The sequence below is a fragment of the Crocuta crocuta genome, unplaced genomic scaffold, assembly GCF_008692635.1.
Source record: "Crocuta crocuta isolate KB4526 unplaced genomic scaffold, BGI_CrCroc_1.0 scaffold271, whole genome shotgun sequence".
Taxonomy (NCBI): Eukaryota; Metazoa; Chordata; class Mammalia; order Carnivora; family Hyaenidae; genus Crocuta; species Crocuta crocuta.
The window spans coordinates 6,806,833-6,817,091 of record NW_027527824.1 but is presented as its reverse complement, the minus strand read 5'-3'; the positions used below and the strand labels follow the sequence as shown (position 1 = coordinate 6,817,091).

Below are 10,259 nucleotides of genomic sequence, written 5' to 3'. Positions count from 1 at the left end.
TCCCAGACCTAGCCTCCCCCCAAGCCCCCTGCCCTTCCAATAAAGCTGGATGAGAAGCTGCCACGAGTGGGGCGTCCCACGCATGTCATGTATGTTTGGGCGTGGAAACGGGCCAGGGCTCTGCCACGGGTGGGCGTGGGACCTGTGCGCCACCCACCTCCTAGCAGTCAGGCGGTGTCTGGCCCACGTTTCTTCATCACACAGAGGGAGGGAGAACTCTGCCTCCACAGGCTCGTGTGGAGGAGCAAATGGGGTAAGAGGTTTGACACTTTGATGAAAGGTCAACTGCTGTGCGCCATGACTTGAGCGTGTGATCTGCACCAGGCACCATGCCTTGCACTTTTATGTCGTCATCTGCACTGCTGAGTGTTCACCATAATTATGGAGCAGAGTTGCGCTACCCAGACCACCTGGCCCTCTCAGCCGCACTTGAAGGAAGGAGGTGAATAGGGAGTGGCTGGAGTAAGATGCAACTAGGCTCTGGTTTTGGGGCCATCATTATATATCAGCCTCGGTTTCTTATCCGTAAAGTGGGTATAACAATACCATCTCCACTGTGGATTTGCTGAATGAATGAATGAATGAATGAAACGAGGCTGTGTGCAGCACCTGGTGCATCAAATTACCTTGTAAATGGTCATTGTTGCTATAGGCTGAGCTGATTTTCCCTTGGGACCAGAACGGGAGTCGGGGAATCCAGCATCTTAGGAACTAAGGAGGAACCCAAAGTTACCCGAGAGAGGCTGTTTCCCTTGTGTCCCCACCACCCAACAGATGTTCGCGTCAGGGAGTTCCGGAGCCACAGACTACTTGGGCAGGCCCTCGCTCTTCCAAGGAAAAAACCGAGGCTCAGAAAGGTGAAGGCACTTGCCCAATGTCAAAGAATGGGCAAACGGCAGAGCCAGACCTCGAGCTCAGATTAGCTGCTCATATTCTGCTCAGCTGACACAGAAAAATACTCGTTAGTCCTATGCTGGGTGTCAGAGGACTCCTCAGCAGATCTTGCTGACATCAGTACCTCCGGCCCCACTTGGAGACATCTGCTCTCTTTGGAAATCCACCCGGGCTTCTCTTCTGGCCCAAGCGGGCCAGGGATCCCAGCACCCACACCTGGCAAGTGCTCTCACCCAGATCTGGGCTTGACGCCTATCACGGCTCTGGATGGTCAGAAACTAAAACCGCCCACTTGCTTTAACCAAAAGTTTGTAAGACACCCTGGAGATGGGGGAGGGGCAGGGCGCAGAAGGCCCTGAGGGAGACGGTAGGGAAAGCTCCATCAGGGCACTGCCCAGATCTTTGATCTGTGCATCTGGGCACGCGCATTGGGGTATGCACCTGAGTGTGAAGCAGGGTGGGCTGCAGACAGGGGTGTGTGCTGGAGAATGTGCGTGCGCGTGTGCACAGCCGTGTGAGCTTGGAGGCCTGGCCACACGCTTTTTAAAAAAGACCCAGGATGTGTCTGAAAAGGGCAACCCAGCCCGCCCTGCTCTTCAGCCGTGGCCTGTGACTTCAAGGTTCAGCTATGTCACAGGTACCGTGGGTGTAGCTGCGGGTCTACCCAGGGTTCGGGGAAGGACGCAGTGAGATGACGGAGACAACGGACTGAAATGAAAGTGGGCTAATTACCTGTAATTAGGTAGGGGCGATTGTTCTGACTCAGGCTTGGAGCCCCGAGGGTGGGAGGCCTGGTTTACACAGCTGTGCTGGAGGAAACATCCGCTGTTTCTGGAAAGGGCAGGACCCTTGAGGAGTGGCTCGCTGCCCTTATGAAAAAAGAAAAGGGAAGCGTCTGTTTCCGCATTTTTAGAATTTCATCATGGAGGAAGGAGCAAAGGCTAAGCTCTGCATTTGAGCCTGCCCTAATCCTCCCTGCCCCAGGGGCGACTCGAGGCCCAGCCGGCCTACAGCCAGAGGGCTGGCGGAGGCTCCTGGCCTGGGGGTAGCACCCCCACCCACCGGAGCCCACTTCTCCCGGCACAGCCAGCCCTGTTTCCTCCCGGGACAGGGCTGCGGTTCTTGTTGGTTTGTTTAGGGTACACAGCGTCGCACCGTCTGTTGCCTTGCCGGGTCCCCTGTGATTCCCTTTCTGTTTGCGCCTCCCTGGGAAGGGGACTCCATCCACGACCCCATCCTTGCGGCTGGGCCTCCCACGGGGACCCGAGGGGCCCGGGCTCCCCGACCCCTGGCCAGAGGCCCTGGTGCGGGGAGGGACCTTCCCTCCGCCGCCGGCACCTTGCTCCCATTCTCCCCAAAAAAAGAATGTATAGTTTTTGGAGCATATTTTATTGTTTAAAAACCACAACTGAATCTTTAAAACAGCAAAACACAGCAAACAAAACAACGCGGCCCCACACAGGCTTTGAAAACGTTTATTCTAAGGACCCGATGGAGGGCCGGGGGAGCCGCTCGGGTACCGGGCGCGTCACTGGGTGTTCAGCTTCTTGGTGGCCTCCTCGACGATGGCCATTAAGCCGGCCCTGAAGCTCTCCAGCACGGGCAGCAGGCCCTGGCGGAGGTCCTCGAGCGCGGGCTTGGCCTTCTCGCTGAGCGTGCTCAGGTGCTCGGTGGCCTTGGCCTGGTACTCGGCCAGGCTGGCGCTGCCGCTCTCCTTGAGCGCCTGCAGGCGCGCGGCCAGGCGCTCGCGCAGCTGGTCGCTGTAGGGGGCCAGCTGCGCGCGCAGCGCGTCCACGTGGGTGCGCGCGCGGTCGCGCAGCTCCTCGCCCAGCGGGGTCAGCTTCTCGTGCAGCTCCTGCAGCTTCTGGCGCGCGCCCTCGCGCAGCTCCGTGCCCAGCGGCGCCACCTTCTGGCGGTACAGCTCCACCTCCTCTTGCCACTTGTTCTGGAACTCGTCCAGGTAGGGCTGCACCTTCTGCTTCACCTCTTCCAGATCCTTGTGCAACTCCTGCCTCAGCGCCTCTGTCTCCTTCTCCAGGTTATCCCAGAACTCCTGGGTGACCGGGCCGATCTGCTCGCGCAGCTTGGTGACCGTGCTGCCCAAGGTGTCCCAGTTCTCCAGGAGATTCAGGCTGAAGGGGCGAGGCGAGGAGACCGAGGGGCTCAGGGGTGGCCTCCCAGGCACCCCCCTCCCCGGGCCAGCCCCAGGGCCACCTGCGGTGAGCCCTGAGCGGCACCTGTCCCCGATGTGCCGCAGCCCTGGAGAGGGGGGCTGCAGAGTCCGGCCTAGCTTGCCCCACACCCCGTCTACCCTGGGGCAGCCTCCCGCCCTCACACTGCATCCCATTGTATGGAGGGACTGAGGAGCTGGTAGAGGCGGAGCCCGGCTTGCTGCCCAGTCTTGCCTGGCCCCAAAGCTGGGCATCAAGGGCCTTGTCTTCACACTCCCAGGCCGTCGTCGTCTCTGAAGATGGCCACCCCTGTTGCTGGGCAGAAGCCTTGGAGGTAGCTAAGAACCCGGGCTGGGTTGCACTTGCAGGCAAAAGGTGCTGATTGCTGAGCCGGCGGCACAGACCTGCCCCTTGCTGGGGCACTACTGTATCTTACTCTCCTTAAAATGAGTTCTGAGATGATGGTCATTTTGGGGATCCCATTCCTGTGTTCCAGGCCTTCTGTGGGGCCCATGAAATAGGTGATCTGGCCATTGTGGCTACATCTCCCCACAGGCCTCTCTGTCCCCCTGGAAATGCAAGCCCCTGCCCCTGTACCGGCCCTGCCCCCACCGCCGCCCCAGCCTGGGTCCTTACTTCAGCTGTTTTCCCAAGGCGGAGGTCTCAAACTGCGCCACATACTCTCTGCCAGCATCTCTGACTGCATCGACGTACACGGTGGCTAAATCCTTCACTCGATCCCAGGGTGACTGGGGTTCATCTTGCTGCCAGAAATGCCGAGCCTGGCTCCCTGGAGATGAGAGGGGAGACCCAGATCAGGCCAGCTCTGGCCGGGGATCAGAGCTGAAATGCCAGGCTTGGAGGCAGGGGAGAGGGGCATGTGAGAAATCCTGCTCCCTGTGCCCAGGAGGGTGGCCCACAGGGGCTTAGGGAGCAGGCCCCAGCCAAAGGCTGGCTTTCGAGGCTGGGGTGGGGGTACCTACCCGTGAGGAAGAGCACGGCCAAGGTCAGCACCACGGCTTTCATCCTGAAGGGACGTGGGTGACCTGGAGGAGAAGGTCCTGGCTGAGTGGGGCTGGCCTCTAGCGTGGAGGAGCCCAGGGCTCCCCCACTCACGTTAGCCAGGGGTGGGGGCAGGGCACAGAGGAGAGGCTCTTGGAACCCAGAGTCCCAGCATGGGGCACAGTCTGGTGCTAGGACCCCAGAGCCTGAGCCTCAGAAGGCAGCACTTACCTCAAGGGCTCCAGCAGTCTCTGAGCTGCCAGCTCTCCCGGCCTATTTATGTCTCCAGGCAGGGGCTGGGCTGGGAGGCTGATAAGCCCAGCCCAGGCCTTGCTGCCGCTCACTGGTCCTGACGATGTGGAACTTAGAGTTCAAGGATCAGCTCTGTCCCTGGGGCCGGACAAATAGAGTGGGCAAACAGGAAGCTGCGGGGGCTGCAGGGCCAGGGATCAAGGGTTCAGGCGGGGGCCACGGGGTGGTTGCAGGCTCGTAGGTCCTCCGGGTTGGGGTCATCTGGACCCATCCCTTCTCCTGAGGTGGGGGATGTGTGCCCTCCAGAGTCTGTTGTGCCAGCGCAGCCGGGGAGAGGAGGGAAGGAAGCAAGCGACACCAGCTGGCCAGGGACCGCTGGGACTCCTCCACTCAGGAGACGCCCTCCCCGCCGTCCCCTTGCATTCCAGGGAGATTATTTTGCACCCGCCCTGCCCTTCCCCTGCAAAGGCAGCAGACAGTCTTCCCACCAACACCCTGTCTCTATTTTGTCCCAACAGGTCAGCATACCTCTCTCCAGGCTTTCCTAGACCTCCCAAACCTTAAGGGGACCCGGGGAGACAGGGAGTGGCCCAGGGAGACTGTAGAGGGCTCGGTGGCCCCAGACTGAGATTTCAGAGACCTGACATCTCAAAACAAATTCTAGAGACCAACTCGGACCTGCCAGCTCTTGATTTTTGTTATGTAAAAACATTACCCACTGCTGCCCCCTCCCAAGACCCTAGCCTCTACCAGGACCAGCTCCGCAACAAAGAAAAGTTGTTGTTTTTTTAACAGCACACAGACGGGCGGCTAGTCACTTAAATCGAATCCACATATATCTTTGTGCTGTTCAAGTTTATATTCGATCACACACGGTGAGAATGGATACCAGCCTTTAGGGGTCACCGATGCAAGGGGAAAGACCTCTGGAGTAGACGGTGGGAGACCTGGTTCCTCACCTCCTTTCGCCTCCACCTTGCAGAATCTTGGAGGAGGATCACGAGCCCATTATGTAATCTCTCTAAGCCTCAGTTTCCTCTCATAAAATGGGGACAGAAATGGCTGGGATTATCAGAAGACCCGGGGGGGATCCTGTGAATGCAAACTGTGTGCTCCTTGGCGTTCGCAGCGCTGTCCGGCAGGGGTTCTCTCGAGAGGGCCAGGACCTCCAACACCAGGTCACCGATGATGGGCCCTGAGTCACAGATGATGAGCCCTGAGTCACAGAGCCTGTGCAGGAGCCAAGCTGAGAGGGACTCTGGGATCAACCCCTACAGCCTCTCTCTTCCCTGCCATCTCACACATGAGGAAGTTGGAGAGAATAGAGTGAATTGGCACTAGGTCTCTGGTCTCTCAGCCAATTAGAGGCAGGACTGGACTTCGCACCCAGCTCTCTCTGGATGTAGCCCCAGGATGGAAATGTGCCGTGCACCATATACCCAGGAAATTCCCTACACTCTATAAACACCTGCCTGGTGCTGCCGTTGGCAAGGTGCTGGAGCTGTGGGGACCCCAGGCCTCCCCACTGTAGCGGGTCTCCTGCCTTTCACCTTGGAGCTGGACAGCCTTAGGTTGGAGTCCCAGCTCTGTCACGAGTTAGCTGTGTGATCCTGGGCAAGTTATACAACCTCTGCACACCTCGGTCCCTTATCTGTTGAACGAAGACAATGATGGGACATGCCGTCTCCTAGGGTCACAGTATGGGGAGTATGTACGGCAGGCAGAATAATGCCCCCGCCCCCCACAAAGATGTTCAGGCCCTCATCCCTGGAGCCTGTAACTCTTTTATGGCAAAAGGGGCTGTGTAGATGTGATTATAAGGGCCTTGAGGTGGGTGACTTTCCGGGATTATCCAGGTGCACCCAATGTCAGCAAAAGGGTCCTTAAATATCCAGGAGGGAGGCAGGAGAAGCAGTCAGAAGAAGGAGGCCAGAAGCACAGGTCAGAGGGATGTGAATGCTGGAACGGAGCGGCAAGCCAAGGATCGTGGGAGGCCTCCAGAAGCTGGAAGAACTTTCCCCTAACAGGCTCTGCTGACACCAGGATTTCAGCTTGGTCTGACCCACTTGAGACTTTTGACCTCTAGACCTGAACTCAGGTAATAAATGGATGTTTGAAGTACTACATTGGATCATCCGTGGCAACACCGAAAGGGAGCTTAGCACGCAGTAAGTTCTGCGTCCCAGAATCCCGATTTCTGGCATTCTGTCCCCTTGCTCCCACAGAACACACTGGCACGGTCAGGCCGGAGCTAAGACCTCGGCTTCCGGAAGCAGAGGTGGCAAGTACTCACGTTTTCTCTGGGTGGTCCTGACTTCCAGATGCTGAGATCTGGGGCCTTGTTCCTGCGCTGACCCTGTCCCAGGGATCCATCCTGCAGAGAGGGAGGCAGTCTCACTGAGCAGTCAGCCTGGGCTGCCGCTTGGCCGCCCTGCTTTCTGCCTGAGGTTTAAAGATGGTGGGGGGAGGCCAGCTCTCTCTTGGGGACCGTTCATGCTGTCTCAGGCCAAGTGAAGCTCCTCCTTTTTGGGGGTACAGCTCACCCCAGCCTGCACATGGGGGTCTCAGGTTGGACTTAAGCTACCTGCCACTTCCACACTTCTCTGTGGTTTACTACTGAAGTGCTCACTATGGCTAAACCTAATTCCAACATCTGTGTAGTCCACTAGTGGCCAAAGAACCTTTACGATTGTCCCTGGAAGGCTGGGCAGCCAGATAGTTTCGCTGCTGTCTTGCCTATGAGTAGATGGCAGCTCAGAGCTGCTGTGGCCTCCAGCCACGAGTGTTTGGTGCTGTCAGGAACAGGAGTCAGGAGGCCTGCTGGCCACCTTATGTCCTAAGCAGGGGCTTCTTGGTTTCCCAGTGTGATCCCAGTGTGGGGATCACAGGGCGTCGGGCTAGGGGGTGCCGGTGATAGCATCCTAGCAAGCAGGACGTTGTCTACCTTCCTTGCTCACTAGTATGTCTGTCTACTGCATTTTACTGTTAGAGGCTTGCCTCAAACTAGCCCAGGCCCCTTATTACTAATATTTTGGAGAGGAAGGAAGTCCTTCTGCATCTCAGAATCAGGCAAGGGTCCAGCCAGTCCCTGCTGGAGACCTCGGGTGCCCATAGGTTGGACTAGCTGCTTAGTAAAAGGCCCACCAATGTGGTCCTTGGTCCCAACATGCTTTTTCCTTGATCTCAAGGCTCTCCAGAGTGACCGCTTGTGAAGCGTGTCACCAAGGGGCTGGCTGGGAGTGCTGCTAGCTCACTGCAGGAGTGGATTTTGCTCAGTATGATTAGCGACTCAATTTCACAATTTATGTCCCAACGTCGTACTGGTCACTCTGAACCGGGAGGACTCTGTCCCCTGCTAGACTTGGCACATAACAGACACTCAACAAATATTTACTCACTGAGTGACAGCAGGCACAGTAAAGGGTCCCCAGGATGGTAGAGGGGCATCTCAAGGAGCGGCCCTTGGGAGGAAACTCAGGAGTAACTTCGGAGCATCTGGCCCTGTGCTTGAACGGAGAAGATGTGCTGCAGGTCAGGACCGGAGACTTGGGCTCGGGACGGTTCAGACTGAGCAGGGGGCGGGGGTGGGGGGCAAGCGCCCAACCCCATGTTTCCTTTTTGGCAATTCTTTCGCAGCTCCTGGTGACGGACCCCCAACCTAGGCTCCGGGCAGGGCACTGTCACCCACCAAACGCGATTCTCTCCTGCTGTCCTGCTCAGGAGGAGACTGAAGTGCACGTGGCTTATGTGTGACCAGCTCTGGCCAAGGTTTGGCGCCGTGGCAGGCACACCAGCCTTCCGAATTCCTGCCTTTGCGGTTAGGGTGGGGTGGAGCACGGCACAAAGTCAGGAGAGTCCAGGAAGGATCTGTGGGCATGGCTTCTCCTTTCCAGAGCTCAGATCTCTGGTCCTCATCCAGGAGGGCAGCGGCCTGCATCCTCTGGCCCAACGGCACCCTGGCTGATTTCATGGTGGGGATACAACTGCAAAGGTTGTTACAAGATGTGGAAGGCATCTGGGTAGGTCACTGCATGCTTCCAGAGACCCTCGCTCAAGCCTTCCACATGTGTGTACACACTCAGAGGATTTCTACAAGATCCTTCTTGGAAGGCTTCCGTTCTGAACAGTCCCACAGCAACTTCCTAGTGCACTGTGGGTGCAAAAGCTTTCGTAAGCCCCCTCTTCCTACTCTTCTTTCTACAAACTTAGTATTTCCAGCATCAGTAATCTTTCCTCACAGAAGAGCCTCAACCAGCCATGTCTTCGCCATGCCTGGGACCACGCTGGAAATTTCACCCTGACCTCTGGAATCCAGGTGTGAAAAGAAGACAAAAGCTGTAGATAAAGTTCCCTTTGTGTCCTAACACTTACCGGGCAGTCATGTCACTGGGCTGACTGGGGTCACCCCAGAAAGGCCCTGGGTCTTTTGAGGATTTCCTTCCACTGCCTTAAAAGTACCCTCTCAAGGAATCAGTTTTCTGTCTGACTCAGCAAACTCAAATGCTCCCTTCTGGCAGGACAGAGTCCAAGCAGGGACACAGTGTGGGCTGAGATCAGACTTCTAGAGAATGCTAGCCTTACAAGGCGGAGTGAGATAAACAGATTGCTCAAAGCTCCACCCTATGCTCTGTAGGCTTCTTCAGCCTCCCTGGGTGTAGCTTCTGCCCGCCTGGATGTTTCTCCCAGCTAGACTCTGAACCACAAGGCAAACAGCATATCAACATAAGATCATAAACAGGTTTTCATTTTCACAATCCACTACTGTCCAACTAAGATTAAGTTATAAGTTTGTATGCTGCCACCACCACCACCACCATCACCATCAAGATCATCATCACCAAGATCACCACCACTGTCGTCATGACCACCACCACCATCACCATCACCAAGACTGTCATCATCATCACCACCGTCACCACCACCATCAAGATCATCATCACCAAGATCACCACCACTGTCGTCATCACCACCACTACCATCACCAAGACTGTCATCATCACCACCACCACCACCACCATCACCACCACCGTCATCATCGCTGCCGGCGCCGCCACCACCACAACCAACCACAAAAAGGACTAAAAGTCTTATTGCAACAATTGGGTGTAGAGATCTTTTTAATTCATTTTTAGTTCAACATAAATGAGAAAGAAAAAAAATACTTCTGACATTTTCAAAGAGCAGAAATGGGAAATTACGTTCATATACATTCAACATATACTGCGCATACTGGTTACTACAATACAAAGCAATGGTCTTTTACAAGTGTAGTTTGCAGGATGGCACGGTTAAGAGGCTCCCCGGCGTTCAGCTGGCCGGCTGCTGGAGGACGGCAGCCTGCTCTTCCATCAGTACGGTCCCATGTAAACACGACAGGCTGAGCATGTGTGTGAGGGGGCGGCTGGGGGCACTGGAGCTGGAACAGGCCCAGAGAAGTCAAACAGTAGCTGTCCGGGTCTTCTTGGTAGCCTCCTTCTGGTGGGGAGTTGGCGGCCTCACCAAGTGGAGGGGAGACTGGGGACCGTGGAAACACGGGACAGATCCTGAGAGGGGCTCTCGCATCGCAGAAATCCAGTCGAGGGACATCGGGTCCAGGAGCCGAGCTGCCGGTATCAGTGAGAAGGACGAGCCGCGTGGGAATCCTGTCAGTAACGTGAGGACGGCCATGGGGGCACCCGCTTTCTTCTGTGCAAATTCAGGGTGAAAGACTAGGAGGGGCCTGGGGACCCTTCAGCCTCTTTTCCCAGGAGAAAGGATCAAGAGTCAGAATATTTAACATGTCTTTCTTGCTCTGAAGATCAGAAGGAGATAACCCAGATCCTCTGTCAGCCCCCAGCCAGCAGAGAAGACTTTGGTTTCTAACAGTGAAGAAACAGAGAGAATGACAAACGGTAGCTACTGCATGTACATTTCTCCCTGGGGGGTGGGGGGGGTGGGAGG

General features: G+C 56.5%; 3 protein-coding genes across 3 annotated transcripts in view; all 3 read right to left on the bottom strand.

The window, feature by feature from the left end:
- Positions 1–1,757, bottom strand: part of APOA4 (apolipoprotein A4) — a 12,141-nt gene extending 10,384 nt beyond the window's left edge. Inside the window, exon 1 of the mRNA XM_077777624.1 lies at positions 1,627–1,757. The gene's annotated coding sequence lies outside the window, so the exon portion shown is untranslated. The remainder of the gene's footprint in view (positions 1–1,626) is intronic.
- A 596-nt stretch (positions 1,758–2,353) lies between these two features.
- On the bottom strand, positions 2,354–4,565 carry APOA1 (apolipoprotein A1). The gene is made up of 4 exons (XM_077777534.1): positions 4,299–4,565; positions 4,049–4,111; positions 3,702–3,855; positions 2,354–3,026 (listed from the first exon to the last, which is right to left on the bottom strand). Exons 2-4 carry the CDS (start codon positions 4,089–4,091, stop codon positions 2,423–2,425), a joined length of 801 nt encoding a protein of 266 aa, XP_077633660.1. The 5' UTR covers positions 4,092–4,111; positions 4,299–4,565; the 3' UTR covers positions 2,354–2,422.
- Positions 4,566–9,418: 4,853 nt separating this feature from the next.
- SIK3 (SIK family kinase 3) overlaps positions 9,419–10,259 on the bottom strand; it is a 243,066-nt gene continuing 242,225 nt past the window's right edge. Inside the window, exon 25 of the mRNA XM_077777556.1 lies at positions 9,419–10,177. The gene's annotated coding sequence lies outside the window, so the exon portion shown is untranslated. The remainder of the gene's footprint in view (positions 10,178–10,259) is intronic.

Bases quoted from the DNA above. Each gene is read 5' to 3' on its own strand.
- APOA1 (XM_077777534.1), bottom strand. From the start codon at position 4,091: ATGAAAGCCGTGGTGCTGACCTTGGCCGTGCTCTTCCTCACGG. The intron at 3,856-4,048 runs GTAGGTACCCCC...TCTCATCTCCAG, and splicing joins GGCCGTGCTCTTCCTCACGG to GGAGCCAGGCTCGGCATTTC. The intron at 3,027-3,701 runs GTAAGGACCCAG...TCGCCCCTTCAG, and splicing joins GCCTTGGGAAAACAGCTGAA to CCTGAATCTCCTGGAGAACT.